We start from the raw sequence: 22,278 nt of genomic DNA on the forward strand, positions 1-22,278 counted from the left end.
ATTAGAGGAAAAAGGAAAATAATCACAGCATAATGCTTTCTGTAATTTCCATACCATTTACCATTCCAAGGCTGAAGATGGCGTTTACCAATGAGCCTCCTTTCCTGAAGTGATCTGTCATGTGCTCCAGCCAATTTGCTTCTAAGCTGTTGACAGTCTGCCCATTCCTGGAGATCCTCATAGGGATAGTCACTGTATAATACTGGCTGCATTTTTGTGGAGTTTTGGGCTTGTTGAAGAGAATGAAGATCTCTGCTTCTACCAAAGAGTAAAAAAATGGAAAAATGCAACAACTATGTTACAAAATTACCGAAAACAATGTACAACTCACTGCTTGCCCTTGCCTAATTACACAGTGCAATTGCAAAAAATTCTTTGGGATGTGGTTATCTCCTTAATACATTTTCTGCAGTGATGGATTCTCTCAAGACCCAGTACAGTATTTTGTTTGCTGTTACAGTATTTCTTACTCACAATGGATTCACTGTTGACAATAAAATATTTGAAGACAGTAATACCTGAGTACTAACATAACACTCTGCTATGGGAATCATCAGTTCAAAGATGAAATCTTACTGCAAATTTAGAAGGAATTGTATTCTGTAGATCATGGCCATTAAAGTATGAAATAGCTTGGTTTTGATAACACAAAAGCATGGAATAAGCCAAGGGCAGTCTCATCTTAAGAAAATGCAATGAATCATTCATGTAGAGACTATGGTAGCTGCTTCATTGATTTACTCTGGATCTGAGCCAAGGTGAGACATTAACACAACAGCAAATGAATTTTAAAAATGGAATTGTGAAGGGTCTTAAAAATGGGAACATCTTCTAGACCCTTTTCTACATCTCCTCCAGGATATTTTAGTTACTCTAAGCAAAAAAGTCATTGCTGACAGCAAAGCTGAGCTTTCACAGCCCTAAAATGGAATCAAATTTAAAAGCAGATATCCTTCTCAGAGGGGTATAACCATAATTAAAATAACCAATTAAAAATTTTGGACATTATTATTTTACTTCTTAATGGACATGGAAATCAATGGTAGAATTTCTGTTGACTTCCAAATGCCAAAAATTCTCCTCAACTATATAAATATAAAAGGTAAAGACATTATATTAAATTCCTTCACTCAATAAGCTACTCTTCTTTCCAAGCTATTATATTCTAACCTCAAGCAAAAGTAAAGAAAGAGATGTCAAGAGAAATGTTAAGATTGCTCTCTAACAAACGTCGCTGAGAAAGAGGCAGTGTGTAAATTGAAAAAGATATCAGAATGGAGATGCTCAGACACAGGCTGGCAGCACTTGAAGAGAAGAGCTGGAAGCTCAAAACCAACAAGAAAAGAGACCTAATGATCTCAGACATGAACCATAATTCAAACAAAGTAGAAGGGAATAAACATTAACACGAATCCTCCTGCAGTTTTCAACTTGTTTAGAAAGAATGAAATTATGATAATCCTAGCTCAGAAAAGCATACACAGAAAGCTTCCCATCATTTTGATTCCAACCCCCAAAACAGACTTTTGTTGAAAATGGAGATCTTTCTGGTGCTTATTAAGACACTGATAGAAGAAGCTGTACATGGCCCAGCAATGCATGTTCATAGCCCTGAGATCCAATCATATCCTGGGCTGCAGCCCAAGCAGTATGGCCAGCAGGGCAAGGCAGGAGATTCTACCCCTTTGCTCTGCTCTGGTGAGACCCCACCTGCAGTGCTGTGTCCAGCTCTGGGGTCCAGCACAGGAAGGACATTTGCAGTGGGTCCAGAAGAGGCCACAAAGATAATAAGAGGAAAGACACATCTCCCCGTGAGGAAAGGCTGAGAAAATTTGGGCTGCTCAGCCTGGAAAGACCTCAGAGCAACCTTCTAGTACCTGAAACGAGCCTGTAAGAGAGCTGGAGAGAAACATTTTACAAGGACATGTAGTGATAGGACACGGGGTGACAGCTTCAGACTGAAAGAGGGCAGAGTTAGATTATACATTAGGAAGAAATTCTTCAGGGTAAGGGTGGTGAGGCCCTGGAACAGTTTGCTCAGGGAAGTTGTGACTGCCCAATTCCTGGAAAACCCAGTCTAGTGGATGATATTCCCTCCAGTTTAACCCAAGTCAGTACTGACAAGAGTTTTCACCACTGACTCTGAATCCTCAAGCATGGCCAAAGACACCCTTCAGTTTGGTTCTAAGTAACACAGCACACTGGAGTGTCTGTGCCTTGTTCACAGGCAAATATTTCACCATTGCTTTGAAAACCCATTTAAAAATGGGGGAAGTGAATGAGCACTACAAAACATTCAGGAATCAAGTGAAGAAGAGTAAAAATAACACTTGAACAGTATAAAACCTAAAATAAAGAACACATTTAAGATCCCACAAATAGTAAGGAATATTAATTTTTTTCCTGAATTTCATGTAAGGGAGAAGGGAGTTCAAGACTGGTAACTTCCTATGGAATACATAGGGGAAAATAAAACAAACCACCTGATGCTTTCAATCTTCCCACTCCCAAGGAAGGATGGAGAACTGGTGCCAAAAACTGAAATACATTTTCCATGGGAGGAAAAGGGAGTGCTGCAATAACAAAAATTCATTCAAGAGTAATAAAAAAATCAGCAGTGTTATACAGGATTTGGAAAAATTGTACTTTAGATGAGCTATCACATAAAACTGCCTTCTCAGACCTTCAGTCTTGGAAAGTATTTGCATAACTCAGCAATTAAAAAAAATATGAAAAATAAAGCCAAAAAGCACTCAAAGAAAGATAACTGAGGAAACTAAACACATTTTTTTAAATAAATCCTCTTTTCTGGCAAATCAGCAGCAATCCTGGGGTGCTGCAGACAAAAGCTGGGAAGACTGGAGGTGATCATCTTCACATTATGCAGAAATACTAAGAACATGGTTACTTGTGGCAAAAGAATTTCAATGTTCAATATGGAGAGGAATAGCATCAAAGAGATGATTAAACTTGCTAAGTTAACTCTCTCAAAGATAGCATATATAAAAAGAGAAAGAACTAGTCTGGTTAGACTTGCAGATAACTAGTTTTAACTATAAAACTAAGAGAGGTTCTATGTGTAAAATTCTAGTGTTGTGACAATCCACCTTTAAGGCTGTAGACCAGAAGAAATTGTTCAAACAACAGCTATGCTTTGACCCAATCTGGGTGCCCCCTTGCCCAAAAAAACCTGAAGTAAGTATGTCGGAAGGTTACTAGAGTGTGATCCAAATTGGATGCAAAAGCTAATTACACCAAACTGCAGCGGAAACCAAGACAATAATCCAAGGAGTACAATGCAAAGTCATTCTTGGTCCTATACACAAAATTCCCAAAGGGGTAGGATTGTTTGACTGAATCTATGTAAAGTCTTAGAGAATAGGGATAAATTAAAATCAAGGACAGTACCAGTTTCAGAAATTCCACCTACGTTCCCCCTGCACAGATTTGTAGCTTGTAAGGAAATTAAGGAAAGCAGTAAGAGAAATGAGTGTAAACATGGTTTTCTTGGAATTAAGCAAACATAGAAATGCATTTTGAGGTTTAAACTGGAAATGCAGCAAAAATATTTTTCCTTCTAGTTTTCTAAATTATTCTGGTCTACATCCTATTTTGAACACAGTTCCTGTTACGGAAGTAACCTTTGAGCAACAAATACCTTAAGGAGGGTATTTTGAGACCTCATCTGAGACTTGTGGTCTTTGATGTCATAAAATGACATTTAAAGTGGAAAGCCCAGCTGAGGAAAAATATGTCAAAGAAATGAAAGAAAGAAAACTAGTATATGGCTAAAAATCTTTAAAAAAAAAAACAAACCCAAAACAAATACTGGAAGGCAAATTATTATCAGCCCCACTACCAAGATTTTATCATGAACTAGCAAACATGAGTCATTAACAAAAATAACTGCTGTTTTCCAGTAATTACAATTCTGACTGTAGCTCTGACCCCCAGACTGACTGTGGGATACTAGGAGACTTCAGAGTCCAGATCACATCTATTCCTGCTGCTCCTGAGGTGGTTTAATTCCACCTATCTGTTCACCTGCTACAAAGAGGCTAACTGTAATAAGCCTTTGTGAATTATTCCTTCTATAGCTGCAAAAGCTTGTCAGGCAGATTAGCAGGGCTTTTTATTCAAAGAGACAAAAAGGATACAAAGATCAAGAGCTCTCAGGGTATGGCAACAAATACAGAAATGAACCAATTCAGCTGAGCAGCAGACAAAAATAAGTCTTTACACTCAGGCATACATATCGGCCATAACAAAGCTGCACCTGCTTGTGTCATCTCTTCCTTTGCCATCTGATTCATGCTCAGTTGTTGTGAACTGTGTAACCTTGCTGAAATCAGGTTAAGTGGCTCATTTGGGGCATCTTTTCTTCACTATCTCAGTGGTAATGTCCCCCCTGCACCCCCACCCCCCAAAGGATCTGGGAATGTAATTGAGGCAATTTTAACTTGGCTTTTATGTACGAGAGCTCACTCCAGTACTTACTGCCAGTAAGTGGTTTTAAACATCGTGCTGGTGTTTCATTCTCTGCAAGTCCATTCGTCTTGTCTGCTGCTTCTCTCACACTTGGATTCTCATGTTGAGACTGCTCTTCATTTCCCTTCACAGACTTGGAATTCAGCTCTTCAGTAGCCTGTCCTTCACCTCTACAGCCCTCTCTGGATGTGGCACATTGGTCAGTGCTTTCCTCACTCCGTGTTGGAGTACTGCAGCCATTAATGCCATCTATTTCCTCGCCATCCAGTGAAGCATGATCCTCTGAGTAATTTGAAACATTTTTATTATCTCTTGATTGCACAGAGTTGTTACTGGCAGGTGTCAGGGAGGCGCTGACAAGACAGTTCTTTTGGGGATGGTACTGAGGTATAATTCCAACAAATTTCAAGCCTTGACTTGCAGCATCTTGAATCTACAAGTTGAAGAAGATTAGATTTTTAACTGTCAAGCTGTCTTAGCTAAATAGAAACACAGAAAATAACACCCCTCAAGGCAGTGAGCATGTAATTTTGCTACTTTTGTCCACTACCACTAGAAATTGTCATGTTGCATTTATATAAAAAGTTACATTCTAAAGAAGCAGGATGAAGACTTGCCTAAACCATCTGAAATAATGTGAAAATGGAGGGGGGAGAAGAAAAAAATTGAAAAAAGAGAGGGAAAATGCCTACATATTTCTTCACAAGAGATAAAATCTGTTTGAAAAGCTTATTTATTATAAAATACTAGAAGTGGTATTTCTTAGAAAAATATTTTTGTATTGATCTTAAGAAATGAGAGACATATTAATATATCTTCTGCTGTATTAGGTGTGTGATTATGACATTCATGCAAGGAAAAGCTTATTAATTCTATAATGACAGTTGTTGTTTGTCCTATTTTGGATTGAGACACAAATGGCAAACTTTCACATAATGAGCACATAAAAGCAAAGCTATTTTAATACACCACTTTTGGGAATATACAGAACTCAGAACAGAAAAAGGCATTGTGACATGAGCTAAGAAGAAGAAAAAGGAAACTAAAAGGCTCTCTCATTAATCGTTTATGCTTTAGGTAAAGGAGGAAAATTAAGGAATCAGATCACAAAAGATCCTAAGAAAAAAGGCTTTGGGCCAGTAGTAATGGCAATCAGATAAAGCCAGCATTAGCTAGTGAAGGTTTGAGACAAGCAGAGAGAAAAATCTCTTTCAGGCAGACTCGGCACTACGGAGCCATCAGCCTCACACTCTTCAAACCCAGGAGAAGTGTGAGTGTGAGACAGACTTCTGTGAAAACATATGAGTGTCTACTGCTTCATTTATCAAAATCACTCACCAAAATTAAAAAGGTTTCCATTTAATGTATATTCTTCACATAATGTAAAGTCTAAATACACATAAATCTCTCAAAAATAAATGCCTTGAGAATGGATAAATAATTTCACTTTGTCTGCATAACACAAAATTCCAAAGAGTTAAATGTCTTAATTATTGTCCGAAGCTCAAATTAGCATGAACTTAGGACAAAGAGTTCAGTGTGGTTTTTTCAGTAGCAAGTAAATAGGAAGAATTTTGTATCTTTTTTTCATTTAAGAGGAACCTCATTTCTGCATCTTCTCTACACACCTTTTTTTTTTTTTTTAAATGAATAATTTACTTCCTGGTAATGTGTTACTGCTCCAAACACACAAACCTACAGACGATGCCTGATCAACAAGAACTTCCTCTTTCAAACCATTATTATATTTTCCATGTTAAACTAACTCTTCATTTCATGACCACAGGAATTGAAACAGAAGTCTCCAGGAAACAAGGCAATGGTCTTCACAGGTGTTTAGCCTGGGAAACATGGGATGCTGACTTAAGTAAAGCTCATTGCTAAACAGGACAATAAAAATACCATTAGCAGCATCCTGGCCAAAAGGGTATCTGTCTACAAAGAAAGTTAGCTTTTACCTTGCTCAGGAAGGTTTAAGTGAGTATCAGTGGCAGATGCATTCATAATGTGCTCAGCGATCCAGACTCTCCATTGTAACTCGATGAATACTTTTTTATATAGTTAGTGGTAGAGCTACAAATTCATTGCATCTCTTACCACTCATGTACAGACACAACACTACATTTGTTTAGTAGGTTGCAGGGCAGCTAATTATAGAATTCTAACTAGTGTACAACTGTGAGAGAGTTTGAGGACAGTACATATATGGTAATATTACTGGTCCTGGTCAATAAAGACTGCTTGTCAATCTATATCAAGACTCCCACGCTGTGATATGGATGAGACAGAACAGCTTTCACAGATACTGTAGCAATGTTTTATAGTCTCAGCTTACTCAAAAAAATTGTGTTTGTTCTAAGAAGTACCTAAAGATGAGGTGATTCTTCTGAGGCTCTTGTTCTCACAAAAGAAATGCGAGGAACTGAGAACCAAATTAATAGTATAAGTTGTATTGGCTGAACAGTTTAGCAGGAAGATTGGAAAAAATAGTTTGTATCTTCAAGGCCCTTTCCCAAAAAAGTTAATATGGTATACTACAGAACACAAAATCTTATTTAAACATACATTTCAAGTTTTCCCAATTACATATGGCAAAACCAAGCATCTCATTATTCTCAGTAAAGCCAATTTAGCAGGAAATGCTACATCAAACGTGTGATGCAAGCTGCAGAACAGCGAAATGATGTATCAGCAGACACAGTCTGTCCTTTCAACTTTTCAAAAAACCACAAAGAGGCTAGCTCTCATCAGAAAAGTGGAAAGCTGAACATATTCAATCTACAAGGACAATTTGCTTTTCAGGATCCTGCTGAGAGCTTAAATATTATGAAATTTCAGTTGCCTTCACATCCAGACTGAATCATGCCATTTACATTTTGTGACTCCTGTATTTCAAATATTGAATATATGAATTTAAAAAAAACAACCAAAACCAAAAACACAACTGACCAAACAAACCAACAAAACAAACCAAAGAAACAAAAAAAGCCCCACACAAGCAAATCCACACCTCAGTAACTGCAGAGGTTGTGCCCAGGAGATACAAAGGACAGAAAGACTGTTTCTGCAAGCCACCTGCACATTTTGGACCCTCCTGAGGCATCCTGTGCTAGTACACACAGACAGATATGTCTGTCACAGCCTTTTGGGAAACTATCTCAGCAGATGCAGTGCTGGGAATCAGTAAGAAGGCAGCGTATGGGAGAAAGGAAGGGTAGAGCTGAAGTGAATGGGAAGACCATGATGCTACTTGGACAGGGTCACCCAAGACATATTCCAGATCAGATAAATAACACAATTACTTGTCTTTATGTGCCAGTTTAGAGCACTAACAGAGGTCTGTGTCCCACTGCATTGTATGACTAAATAAAAGGAAAAAACATAAAAACAACTACATCTCTACCACTTTTCACATCAGATAAAAATCTAGATTAAAAATGTCCCTACATTAGGTGATCAATACTAATTTCAACTGTTTTAGGACAATTTTTATACTTCAAATATACTATATACTCGCCCTTTACGTCTTGGGAAATTCTGGAAAGGGAAATTCCAACAAAACTTGAAAAAAAAAATTCTTTGCTTCTTTCCCCCGATGGGAACAGAAACATTTTCATTGCCTCATAAAGTGCTGCTTGGATGATATTAAGCACAAATACAAGACCAGATCTCCATCACAAAAGACGTTATTGTTCAACCACAGAAGTAGAACTTAATTCATTTATTTCAATCTGGATAAACCCCCAAGTGGGTACATCCAAATTCATTTGCAACTGGCTTGCAACAAATTGGATTTATGGCAGTTTAAAAATAGAATCTGCTTAAAGAAGGGGCGAAATTTCATGTGTACAGAGGGCCAAGGCAGTTAAAGAATTTAATGTCATCCTTATAATTTGCTTGATTAGAAACCTGGCATTTTCCCCGAGGGAAAAAAAATGACAGATTTAGCCTTTGCTGTCTGCGGAATAAATATCAAATCTCCCACGAACTTTAGAAGGAATAGGAGCAAGCACCGTGTCCAACTGTGATGTCACTACCTTAATTGAATTTTAGCTGGGGCACTTGTGTTAACATTCTTAACATTTTGTAAAGTGTTATTGTTTATTTCAGAACTGCCCGACTGCTATTTTATACTACATTTGGAAGAAAAGGAGCCATCAGCAGCACAGAGCCGTGTCACTAAACATTACGTTGATGTAGCAAATTTGTGTCCCATCTTTTTAAATATTTCTGGCTCTCTTGAAGGCTCCCTAACCTAATTAGAAAATTGCTGACAGTCTAAATCAAAGATCTGTAAAACCACACCTGGCAACAGCATGGCTGAATGATGAAATCCTCTTTTCTGGAAACTACTTGTTTCACTCTATAACTCTCACAGTCATGTGAGAACCCATGTTCAAAAGCTCAGTTTGAACAGCCACATACAGATTCTCTTTTCAAATCTATTTTGAATAAAGACAGTTGGCAAGTCCATTTTGCAGCCCACGTGTTTGTGATTCTGTGTTTCTTGTTCTGTTGTCGGCTCCATAATAATCTCCTATTGATAGCAAGCATTATAACACTCTTATAAATATGGAAACTCAAGGATATAGGTCCCATGCTGAACAGAATCATACACTTTTGTCAGCATCAGCAATTGCTTACAGGGAGATCCTGATCACAGCCCCATGGGATGACACAGAGAAAATCAAACACTTCCTTCAAGTTCAGGGTAGTATTCCACCAAAATCGATAAAAATGCGAAACAATACACAGCAATTTAATAATGAGGATCTCTCTCAGATAAGAATTTCAAACAAATTATTTAGAACGTGTTAGGAATGTCTCTTAACTCTTTAATGCCAGGAGCTGGACATTTTTGGGATGCATCCTGAGGAAAAGCAGTTTTACTAATGTAATCAAGGCACTTGATTCTACAGCAGTCCTAAATGGTTACACTTTCTGATGATCTGGAAAAAAGCACCTTCAAAGCTTAGGCACTAGGACTGAACATTTCATTGGATGGTTTGCTATATGGTTCATTATATAACTAGGTACTGAAAGAATTTAGTGGAAACCCAGAAACAACTTACAAAGAGCACACATAGCAAAAATGCTCATAGAGAAAGGACATTTTCCAGGAGCAAGGAACTGATTTTCTGATAGTCAGGTGCATTTAGTTAGCTCTGCTGTGAACTCTGGGAAAGACTGCTACTTAGTCCTACTGATGGCCAAACATATGGCCCTAGAAACAATAGCTGGTTAATTTTGCTCAGAGCTGTCTATTTAAAACAAGTATGAACTGTCTCAGTCAATAAAAGAAATGCTTGTCTGTTTATTTAGTTGTTGCTTCTAAAAGAACAACGTTAAAGGCATTAGGTCTCATAAGGTGCGCCAGAAACCAGATCAGTGCATTTCTCTACCTTCTTTTTAGGATTCAAGCAAATCTCCTTTGAAAACAGACAGCACCAGGGATTTTCATGCAAAAAACACGATCTTGTGGTTTGAGGAGAATGCCATGTACGTACTGCATGCCAGGAGTTGGAACTGGAAAAGTATGCTCAAGACCACAGTCTTCCAACTATGTCCATCTTCATTAATATTTACTAGTACATGTTTCATCATAAACACTGCACATCCCCCTCCTAGTTTGCTCATTTCTGGAAACAGATGTTTAAAATTAAGACAGGCTTTTAGTCTGCCTCTTATATTTTCCGTGAGTCTCACATGCTCCTTCCTTAGAAGACAGGAACAGTCATTGAGAGTTTACTGCTTATTTTAAAACCAACTAAGCTTAGCTAATGTTCTAAAGGAGGATTTAGTTCTTTCTATATGACTTCTGCAACTTTGGTATTTCTGCATCTCTAATAACACATTACCAAAAAAGAGATAATTCTGCTAATCAAATGGCAAAGTATCAACTGCTAATTGTTTTTTCTATCCTATTGCTCTGGACTGTTTCACAGCTTGCAGATTTCTAAACCATGCTGCCTTTCTAACTAGGGGGCTCCGTTGTTTAAGCCTATACTTCCCATGCATTTTTGACCTTTTCCAGTTTACAGTCACCAAATTTTGGCTTTAACATAGATTGTTTATGTTCATATACATAAAAGTGAATATAAATATAGCTTTTAGAAAGTAAAATCTCAGTCTCCATTCAAGTTTTCAAATTACCAAGTATTTTCACTATCAAGTACATCGAAATAGGCCATGAGGGATGAAACACTGGAGGGATGCCTTGGAAAATGCTACCATAATTCCAAACCATTGATTTGCCATTTTCAGATCTCATTGCATTTGTAGTAGAGGTACAAGAAATAGAACAAGAACAAGGTAGAGAACAAGGCACTGAACAGGGCAAGAAAGCAAACTTTGCAATTTTACAATGTGTGCCTTGGTAGTAGCCTCTCCAGAAGGGAACTGAAGGCTAAAAACAGCACAGGGAGAAATGTACTGAAGCAAGGAGCTACTGCAACTTACTGCTGTGCTGAATAAACCAGAAGGTGGGATCTTAAGGCAGTGCTGCAGGAGATACTGAATTACAGTAAGTTGTATGTCTCTTGCTACTCAAGCCAAGAAAGGGGTGAGATTAACAACTTGAAGTTTCCTCTCCAGTTTGCATGATATTCACTCCTGAGAACGGTATAACCACGCTAAACATGCAGTGCAGCATGGTGCAAGTGCACTTGCTCCTTTCAGCATATTTCATTAGATAACAGGTCTTGAAACCAGTCTCATCCTCTGTGGTCCTGGGTGTGTTGATTCTTCTCAAATCATCTCATTTCAGCACCTGTTCCTTCACTGAAGGCAAAGGGTGAACACTGTTAGCCACATGCTACAAAGATTCAGTGAGTGTGGCACCTGTCCAAAAGCCACATACTATACCTCCTCCAACCCTTCCCCTAACTCTGAAAAAAGTCCCAAAATTATTCACATAATTTAGGATTTATTCCCTACAATTTGTTTTAGACTTGGGATAATCTGCTAGAGAGCAGCCAGCTATGCTCACTCAACCCAAACACTTGTTACACACTTTTAAAATAAGACTGTAGAAACTGTCCCGATATCTTGCCCTAGAGAACTGGCATTTTCAAATTGCAGGCCATGTTCTGTGCAGGAATCTTTTGTGAGTAACTCCTACACTAACTGGTGAACATAAGCAAGGGGAAAATAAAGATTTAGAGGGACGTGTAATTGATCGTTGTATCTAAAAACCATTTTAGCAACTAGCAATTATGTGATTCAATGTGAATGATTTTAGTCCATCTCTGTTCTAGGCAGTGCAAACAAACAAATAAAAAGGTTCAGGACAACAGGGATATTTTAAAAAGCAGGAATTCAGTCTCAAACTTACAGGTTTTACATTTAATTTGCAGGGAATATTTTTTTTTTATTTTTGTATCAACCAAAGAGTGTTTCTTTAAAATCATATTGTTTCATCAAGCCATCTGTCACTCATAGCCAAAATTAAAATTTGAACAATTTGCCTGTATTTTATTTTAGCACAGTATAAAACATTATCATATTTATTGTTATTTAAAAAGTTATTTTCTCCCACCAGACAGATGTAGGATCATTAAAAATACCAACTACATACTTTATAATATCTATTTTTACCTTGGGCGAGGGGATGGCTCTGAAAGCTGCTGGGGGCAAAGGATTATAAAAGCACAACCAGGCTCCTGGGAGAGTCCTGAAAATAGTTTTGCAATGTCCATGGAAGATATATATCAACACCACTCTTTAGAGGGCTTAGTCAAAAGAACACAAGTTGAAAGAACCTTAAACAGGAACAGATGTTTCCCTTCACACCAGGCTGTTTAAAATAGAGTATATGCTATTTTTTACCATCTCTTGTTATATATACACTTACAAAATGTTAACAAAATGCACTTTAACAAATATTATCACAGCAGATTACAAACAGCTGAACTATTGATGTTGAGTTTCCAGTTCTGCTTCATGACCATATCTACTGCTAACATCCAAATACTTAAAAATAAAATAGGGGCTCTGTTTGCACAGAAAATACACAGAAAACAAAGCTGTCAGCTAAGTGCTCAGCAATGGTTTTCATTACAATGCACTAAAGAAATAATGTTGTATTGTTCTTTGGCAAATACCCTGGAGAGTGAATGTTTTGGAGTGGGATTTTTTGGGTTTGTTTTAAGGATAGAAATGATTTTAAAAGAGATTGAGATCACCTCTAGGTAAATAATCCTAGGTAATAAATAAGACTCTAGAAGGGTCATTTTCTAGCCACAGAAATAAATCTGAACTGCTTATTTATTTGAAGAACAAACCTCTGTGCAGTATTAAATACTCAATTTTTCCCCGTTCTCCCTTTTACTGTCACCTGTTCTGATTATACACCCTGCAGGAAACTTCTGAACAGACCAGCTAAAACATGTAAAATACAGAATAATTCTTAGGTTTACAACAACCATCTAAGGACCCCTGGCACCAAAAAAAGCAAACACAGACTTCACAGAAGAGATCCCAGTAAGACTGCAGCATCTGAGTCAAGAAATCCACCAACACACTAATGCTCTCAAGAACACATATGCTGCAACTCTCTGCTCCTTCTAAAAAATAAATCTCAATGTAAAGATTAAAAGATGAAGAATAAGTGATGAAAGAGACAAGAATATGAAAAATGCTGGAACAGCTATATAAACCCCAGTATTTTTCTTACCTATTATAAACAAAAGTAAAAAATTGTAGTTCACTAGTTTTCACATTCATTATTTTCTAGGAAATTGCAGACTTTGCCTTCTCATTTGCTTGTCATGTTGTTAACAAACAAAAATAACAGTATAAATAGATACTATTATGGAGACATTGATATCTTTCCCATCGTCCGCATCTTCTTGCCATTTCATAATTAGATACTGAAGAGCGTTTAAAAACTCAGAAGCTGAGAGTTCAAAATCATTTTCATATTGTTCACACAATATACAGGTATGTGAAGCCCCTTGTTTTGATCACACAAAACAAATGTTCATTCTGATGTGAGTAAATATGTAGAAAATAAGTGAATCACTCCCTTGACCAGAAACATCTGTGGAAAAGATCTTAAAAGCTCTTGAAAATTCCTATACATATTTAGCTGTTATTTTAGAGGAGAAACAGAAGTCCTCCTAAATACTCCAACCCTGCTTCCATCTTGCAACTTAAAAGAAGCTGAAGAATTAACTTGTCTTTTAAGAGCAACACTAACACAAAAGCTCTTCGCCAATTAGAACCATAACACAGATGACTCTCCAGAACACAATGTGCATGAACTAAGCAGAAATTTTGAAAACTCCAAAAGAGGTAAAGATCAACGGAGGGGGAAAAAAATCAAGAGAGCGGGAAAAGAAGGATCTCAGTATTTTAATTAAATCACCAAAGTAGAGACACATGCAGTGAGAGTGACCTGTAGTTGTTCAGAGGGTGTAGCAGTTCCTTATCCAAACACTAAGCCAGTCTCCTGCCTGAGGCTCCCTCCAATGGAGCAAGGACAGATAATGGCAAGGAGGATCGAACTGCTCCAAGGAATGTCTCACCTTTCAGGAGCACACTAAACCCAACTACAGTTTACTAATGCATATTAATTTCCAGTGCCTAAACTAACACTTGAAACATACTAATACCTCGTGCAGTTTTATTCCTGATTACATTTCCATAAAACTCTCAAGAGGGCTCAAATACAGTAGATCCTTTCAGCAATGCAGGATGCAAGTTCTTCACTCAAGTGTTAGTATTTTACAGCCTTTCTTTCAAAATAGTGCAATTCTCTACTCAACCTGCCTTTGTACCAGAGAGAACCGAGGGTCACTCTTTCAGAGTACAACTCTAGATCAAACACATAGTTGGCAGCATCCTTGCAATGTATTTTGCTGGCAGATTCCTGCCTGGGGCTGCACTCACGTCTGAGAGGCACCATAGCCTCCGTGGCCCAGCAGTGCTATTACTAGGCAGTAAAATAAATGTCAAGAAACTTACTGGCAAAGTCACTGTATCGGCAGGAGTCATGATTATTTGTAGCGTGCTTTGGACTACAGATGCTGTTCTGAGGATCAGTTAAGAGAGTGACACACCACTGGCAGCTTTGAAGCCAGTGCTAATGGTTTGTACTCACTGAACTTGACCAAGACATGAGAGAAGGAATAGCAATGAGCAGATTTGACACACACTGTCTCATCCAGCACATTTCATGGCACAATAAGCACTACAAAGGTGTTTCACAATGGCAGGCGTGCTCCAAGCAGAACCAGTCCACCTCTGAAAATGGAGAACCAATGCCAACTAAGGCTTCTGTACTGCCTTAGGTTTGCTGGAAGAAATCAGACTAATTTCTAAGGCAAGTACAGACAGCCCAGCAGGGAGAGATCCGTATCTAGCCAAAAACATGAAAGGAAGATGTCTGCATTTGGATTTCAGTTAAGCTGCACCATTTTTAAACCATGCTTTCCTCTGCTTATCATGCTTCCTACTTCCCCAGAGAAGGATAATGAGTGCACAGGGACAAGAAATGTGAATCCTGAAATCAGAGTCACACTGAAAAAATGATACCAAGATACCATACAGGAATTCCCTCTGATGGTAGGTTATTAAGGAGATAACCAAGGATCCAAAGATGTGCTTCCTAAATTTTATGAAGTCAAAACTGGGGAGACATGGCATAGAAAGAACCCTCCATTTCCTAACCTATCACCAACACTGCAAAGATGTTAATATAGGGGTAAAATCTTTTACCTGTTACAGTTCCAGAGCATGTAACTCAGATTGATATGGAAAAGAGAGGTCATAAGAAACATATTTGGCATTCATATATGATTGCGTATCCAAAATAAATCTTTACTTGGGATGTCAGCTTAGCTCCTCCTTCCCTTACTTGTCTTCATAGACATCAGAGAACACTCTCAGATGGAAAAATGGTAACAGGATACACAGAAACAAAAATCAACTAGGAAAGCAATTAAAGGCTACCCCATTTGACATGAGACACAAGTCAAAACATTACAAAATATGGTACCTTAGAAATAACATCTCTGACTTTCAACAACTTCAGAATTATCTAAGCCACAGTGATCAAAAGTTCAGAAGTTAGCTTTGCATATTAAAAAGCAGATGAGCAAATCTTTAATCTGTGTTTTGCCTGAGAGCTAAAGACAGGAGTGTTAATACCAATACAGCAGTACAGTATATACACAACAGTTTCGCTTCTTCTTTCATTGCCCACAAATTATGTATGGAAGACACCATAGGACTGTCTGAGCTATTTAGGACAGGTTAAGCCACACTAGATCCTCATGGATATCAAAGAACAAACACGGTGTGGTGATGCTGACATGATTTTAAGGTACAGGAAGAGTGTATTTTATGCAACATCATGTCCCCAATACTTAACTGTTCCCTGACTTGCCATAGCCAGAAACTGGCAGAAAAGTCCAGCAGCACAGAAGAATTTCAGTAACAGAACAGAGATTTGACCAGAGTTTGGCATTTTAAAATGTTTTATGGTCAATATTGTACTGAGGCACTCTGTTTCAGTGAGCAAGAAGCTTTTTCCAGCTGAAATAACCTTCTTGTTTCTACCACATTACTCTTACACATTTATATAGTTATAGAAGAAAAAAGCACTTATTACCTATGCTGCATGCCATTCCAAAATTGTATTGTGTTTGCAGAAGGCAGCAGTTAATATTCAATATGATGTACATTTTCAATGCAACAAAGTCAATCCAGAAAAGTTATTAAAATTGCATCCTTGTTCAAACTCAAGGTAAATAATACTTGCTCAGCAGTGCACAATGAACTAAATAAAATTAATTTTCTCAGGGTATAGGAATTTTTTTTTAGTAAGCTCGTGGAGGCAATTTTGACTCCTTATTCTGTTTTGAAAATATAGCTATCCTATCTCGTTTGGGTTTTTTAAATACAGCAATTTGAAATACAGTAGGACAGTAAACCTGTGCTAAAAACCCCTGTTACGAAAAGCTTATGAAAAGATCAAGGATTTACCTATTCAATTAAAATGTTCTATTAAATTCAATTGTATTCCACAGTTTGAGAAGAATTATAAGGCTATTCTTTTTTAAAAGCAAGGAATTGCCTTCTCTAACAGCTTTTTGTTACTACTTTGTTCGAAGAATATCCTTTATTTTTCCATTTATTTGTCTGTAAACATCTGGTTTATAAGCCCTTAAAAGCAATGGATATTTTTGTTGCTCAGACAAATTAGTTAATATGACAATTAATTCCTACTTCGAAACAAGTCTTGTTTCCTGAGTTAGAATTACATAGAAGTGTTGAGACTTTCACAATGTGTTTAATCAAATACAGTGACACTGCATGCACTTGACAGCAACAGCTTCAAAGAACTTCAAATTTCTCTACATCAAATAACATCTGAGGATGAGCGACATACTCAACCTACAGAGAAACAGTAAATATATATTCTAGCTATTAAAATTTAAATTATTATCTTTCAAAAAGGCATCTTCGTAACCCCATAATCAAATGGCTTCTACCAACAGAAACATTTCCATGTCTAGAAAAGCACTCTAAAGAGTCTCAGAATTGGATATTTATGGAAATAAGATGACTCCTGGATTGTCATTTTGTTTTCATGTTATCCACATTCCTTCTGAAGTTACAAATGCAAAGAAATTCTCTGTTTCAATGATGCACAATTTTGCTTCCAGTTGTGACAGTTATGCCTATATTTCTACTCTGACTCAAAAGAACTGAAGAACAAAATCAAACATGTTGACACTGGTACACAGTAAGTACACCAGTTTTGCCTAAGTGTGAATATATTGAAATAATCCAAGATAACATCAGAATAGTAGTGCACTAACACAGTTAGACCTGAAACAAAATTTGGGCTCAAACTTTTGGATATTATTATGTGTTCAGAAAAACTCAATTTGTTCTGATACCAAAATCTATGTACCTTTAACTATCAGACAGTTACAGCTGCATTATTTTTAATCCAGTTCCTACAATTCACAGTAAAAAGGAAAGATTGAAGATGTGGGTATTCTGTCAAGATGAGTCCCCATCAAGCTCATAAAGCCTGTGCTAAAGTTTATTCTAAAAATTTTCTCAACTGTTAACACTGCAAATGGACTAAAGCCAGGGGAGTGTGCCTACTCACACCCTGTGGCTAAATAAATACACTACTCAGTGCTAGTTTATATAACATGCAACACGACACAAGAGATGCTGCAAAATTTGAAACAAGCACAATATGAATCTGTTTTCACTAAAACGGACATAACCTACTAATTTCCAGTCTGGTAGAATAGTATAGCGTCAAAAATAATTTTAAAAAGAAGGCAATAAACAAAGAATTGCAGTGTTCTCTTCAAATTCCCCAGTATATACAATACTCAATTGAAAGCAACACTGTTCTGGTTCACAAAAGGATTTAGGTTACCAGCACCAATTCTATCAAACACCATGTGATACTGAAGCAAAATTTAAATAATCTGGGGGTTTTCCCAGAAATAAAAGGCCTTTTAGGTAAAGTCTTATCCAACAGGATATTTCAACAGTGAAATGGAAACTATATATATTGCTTCAACATAAAATGTTGCACATTATAGGGCCATCTTCTACATTTATATCATCCATGGGAGGTCATTCTCCTATGACACTACAAATAATAGTCTAATAATAATATGATCAAACTTGTTTCAGTAAGTATAACTGCTGTTCAGATACTTTAACTTACAAAACACCAAATTCTAGTGCAAACAGACAGAATGAGAAACAGTAATTACAGTGCAAAAAAAAGCATACTGTACTTTGGGGGTTGCACCCACCATTTGGTTTTTTTTTTTTACTCACTATCTTAATAAAATCAGGTATCTCCTTTTTCTCTGAAAGGTGGTTTAAAGAAGAGCAGCATTCTACCTCCAAGACATAGCCTTCACTGTTGATGTCACCTTTTGAAGACCTAAAGAGGCAGATGGAAAAGAAGAATCAGTTTCTGTTGTTACAACTGGATATCCAGATATCCCACTTATAAATATTTCTCCTGGAAAGCCAACCTTCAGACAAAACTTTGGTTCCAAAACATTCATCCCATGAGCTCTTCTCACAAGGGGCAGCTACAGTATTTCACCCACTTGCTAGGGGAGCAAATCATACCAATGACTGTGGATGGTGGAATGCTTCAGGGACTTCCACATTTCTTTTTCTGTCCAAGAAAAACACTTTGGCAGCCTGGCATCCAGGGCCAACATCAAGGAGATGCACAGGTGATATAACTCAGAATATACAAAAAGAAGGTTCCAATGCAATGGGCTGAGAGATGCTCTGGGCCCCACAGGGTAGTCTGACATAAGATGTGTTTCAGAGACAGCAATTTAAAGAAACCCCTTCTCTTATCTAAAACTATTCCAAGTCAACATCTAAAAATCAGGGGCTAATCAAAACAGCTTACCATTCAGTTTTACCTTATGCTCTGGTTTTTTTGAGAAACAGAAAGCTGAAGTCACTTCTCTTTCAGAAGAGACTAACTGCTAAAATAATTCTAAGCAAAAGGCATCTGCCATATATATTTGCAGAATGAATCAGCATTGTGGAAACAAGGTATTGGTCAAAATAAGAGAACACTTGGAAGTTATAGTGAATGATCTTCAGGAACTGTCTGCAGGCATGCACTGTAAAGCAATGCTACCGAAGGTAGGTTTTGTCTCTTCCAGACTCCTGTGAAAGGAAACTGATACACCTGATCAATAGAGGATATCTACATAATCACTTGCTTTCTCAGTTTTTCAGGAGAACACATGGAAGAACATTAAAAATAGAAGCTAGCATGTAATTCTTGGCATCAGTAACAAAGCAGTTATCTAACACTTCACAGATAATTAAAAGATCTAGTTCCAGGTGAAGAACTAATACTGGCCAACAGTTGTTTGATGCACTGGGTACCTACAGGACAGGAAGAAAAGTAGAGAAGTTTCAACTGAGAGTGCTGAGGAAGCAGCAGAACAGCAAAACAGGGGCTTGGCAGGCTTGCCATGCTTGCAAAAGGAAGCCTGTTCAAAAGGCCTGTTCTGGGGACTGGGACTGTGTGACACATAGAACACACTTCAGCTACAGATGGTCCCAGGGGCTTTCCCGAGACATTAACAGCTCCCCAGAGCCATGCGATGCGTAGGCTGCTGACTGCAAACTGGCAGTGTTTCCTAGGCAATACTGCAGACATTTGCTATATTTGATCCTCCCACCTTCACACAGGCTACACTCTCACCTCCCTTCTCTTATCTCTCTTATACCTGAACAGGTGGTAGCAGGCTGTGCATTGTTTGTTAACATGGAAGTCTTTTCCCTATTTGCTTCTCCCCTCTTTTCTAGGTTCTTCATATAACCCGTGGTTCCACTCTCTACTTCGTTCTGAACAAAAATTTTAACAAAGCATTGGTGTTCATGAAAATTCTCCAAGCATCATTACAGAATTTACACAAGTCATTACTGGGGGACTAACAATATTTCACAACTACTCCTCTGCAACAGGCACACGTAAATTAATTTAAGCAGCAAGAACAGCTGTCATGAAAACAAAAAACCATTTTGAGAAGGACAACACAAGTACTGCAGACAACCATTTTTGCTGTTCTAAACTCCTAGATTATATAATCTATTCTGTGGAGATTTTCTGCCACAGGTGAACTCGAGAACATAAAAATAAACTTTAGAAAGTCTCCCTGCTAGCGTACTTACAACTATGCCTACTTTTTTTTTCTTTTAATTTGAATACGACTAGCAGGAAAAGTAGCCCTGATGTTATCTAGCCATGTTCCAGACAGAAATAATATGAACTAGGGCTCTCTACAGCTCAAGCAATCAATAAACCATCAAAACTGCCACTGGATATTGCAAAGTTAGGCCCCTGCAACATCAAGTGGAGCAAATACAACTCTCTAGTGCTTTGGCTGTGGTGTAACTACAAACCAGAAGTGTGTTACCAGGAACAGGCAGCAAGGAACCAGGCCCTTTTCAGACAACCAATCCCATTTTAAGGGATCATCCACAAAATTCTACAAATGCAAGGAACAAACATCACCACTACTTCCCTTGCTGGGACAACCCAATGTACTCATCACAGCCCCCTTCCAGCTCAGCTGAGGAAGCCACTCTCCACCCAGAGACTGTGAAATACTACAGCTCAAATTCGAAGCTAAGACATCAAATCCCAGAAATTAAGTATGTCATGCTATTTCTGTGTCCACTCTTTTGGCAAAGGCTGTTCATAACTCTAGTATTGCTGTGACCCACATGAAAACTTACCATTCTAATTATTCTGAAAGAATGAGAAGGACTGTATTTTAATGTTTAAACCCATTGGCTACTTGAAAAAATAAATTCTTTTCCACCTGTATTGGTGAAGTTTAAGGACAGGTATAAGGAAGAGAGAAGATTGCCTTGAACCACTCTCTCCTAATTCCTCTCCTCCCCCTTAACAGCTCCCTGAGCTCTGATTCTGTGCATTTTTTTGAGGAACTACTTCCAACTTCTTTGAAAGGAGCAAGAGTTACCTGAGATACAGATTATATCCATAAAAATACAGTGATTATTACTACAGCTGCTTAAAATATCCTGTTTAACTCCTTTAAGAAACACTTACTTTAAAATACACTTGCTGCTTGGAAATATTTAATTGCAGACAATTAATTCCTCCTCTAAGAGTTTGGGGGCTTCCTCTGCACTGGGGCTCATGAAAGAAATGGCATCAAATACGATTGCACTCTGTTAAGAACATTATTTTACAGAACACACTTAACAGATCCTACTAAAGGCCATAAAATCCTTAGTTAAAATCTTCCAACAGAAGGACTCTGTACTTCCAAGAAGTATTTTTCCATACTCTCAAGTAAATTATGTCCATATATGTTAAAAGCAAGTCTTTGTCTATACTGGTAGTTTTCACCTTTTTAGGAAAACATTAAAAGCCTGTAATTCTGTCAAAAACAAAAAGAACAAGAGCCACAGCTTTTCATGGGAAAATAATAAATAGCTGTGGATGTCACAGATCACAAAAATAATTTTCTGAGCAAAGCTAGGTGGGCAAGAAATTGTTTATGGTCTCTATGCAATAAATAATGCATTTCATATAAGTATCACAAAGTATTTCATAATACCATAAAAGTCACTCAGAAAACTCTTTGGATATTATTAATATAGCCATAGAGAAGCAGATAATTACAGGCCCAGGTCAATTCTGTATGAACAGAAATTAATACAGTTTTAGTTTTATTAATTTTATGGGACTACTTTCAGGACCATTTTCATTAGAAACTATGAATGAAACTACCCCCACAAAATGTACATCTATCAAGATCCCAGAAGACAAAGTCCAACAAGTTCTGTGCAGTTGAATTCCCTTGCTCTCTTCTGAAGAAGGACTGATGTCAATCGTGAGAAATCACCCAATAACCCATACTCTGGAGTCTCTTACCAGTTTTATAGCACAGGATGTTACTGGGAGTCCAACATATAAAATATTTTAAAATTAAAGCAATGGTTTTATGTGAAGTTGATCTTCATTTTCCCATCATAAAATATTTCTCAACAAAAAGCAGAAGGGAAAGAAAAGTGCTGAGATCAGTTTAGCCAAAAAAATGTGTAAGCTCCAGCAGTTCTAAAGACCTTCCTTTTCTTCTGGATGCACAGTCAGCAACTTCTTCCTTTTCTTTTTGTCCTCCTAAGCTGGAAAATTGAATCTTCCTGCCTTCATTGCCTGCAAACATTTTGGGGGGGGGGGGGGTGTTTATTACCTTTATTCCTCTGATTTAAAAAAATTGCTGGGTT

At 37.5% G+C, this 22,278-nt stretch overlaps 1 protein-coding gene across 2 annotated transcripts in view; it reads right to left on the reverse strand.

Annotated features, from left to right (window-relative positions):
* Positions 1-22,278, reverse strand: part of RFTN1 (raftlin, lipid raft linker 1) — a 94,154-nt gene that overhangs the window by 26,722 nt on the left and 45,154 nt on the right. For both annotated transcript variants that reach the window (XM_085051043.1, XM_085051042.1), the window contains exons 4-6: positions 18,310-18,418; positions 4,498-4,921; positions 55-258 (exon numbers count right to left, since the gene is read on the reverse strand). In XM_085051043.1, coding sequence (XP_084907169.1) covers positions 55-258; positions 4,498-4,921; positions 18,310-18,418 — 737 coding nt within the window. The remainder of the gene's footprint in view (positions 1-54; positions 259-4,497; positions 4,922-18,309; positions 18,419-22,278) is intronic.

This window comes from Lichenostomus cassidix, chromosome 2 (genome assembly GCF_008360975.1).
Source record: "Lichenostomus cassidix isolate B80296 chromosome 2, HeHo_3.0, whole genome shotgun sequence".
NCBI lineage: Eukaryota > Metazoa > Chordata > Aves > Passeriformes > Meliphagidae > Lichenostomus > Lichenostomus cassidix.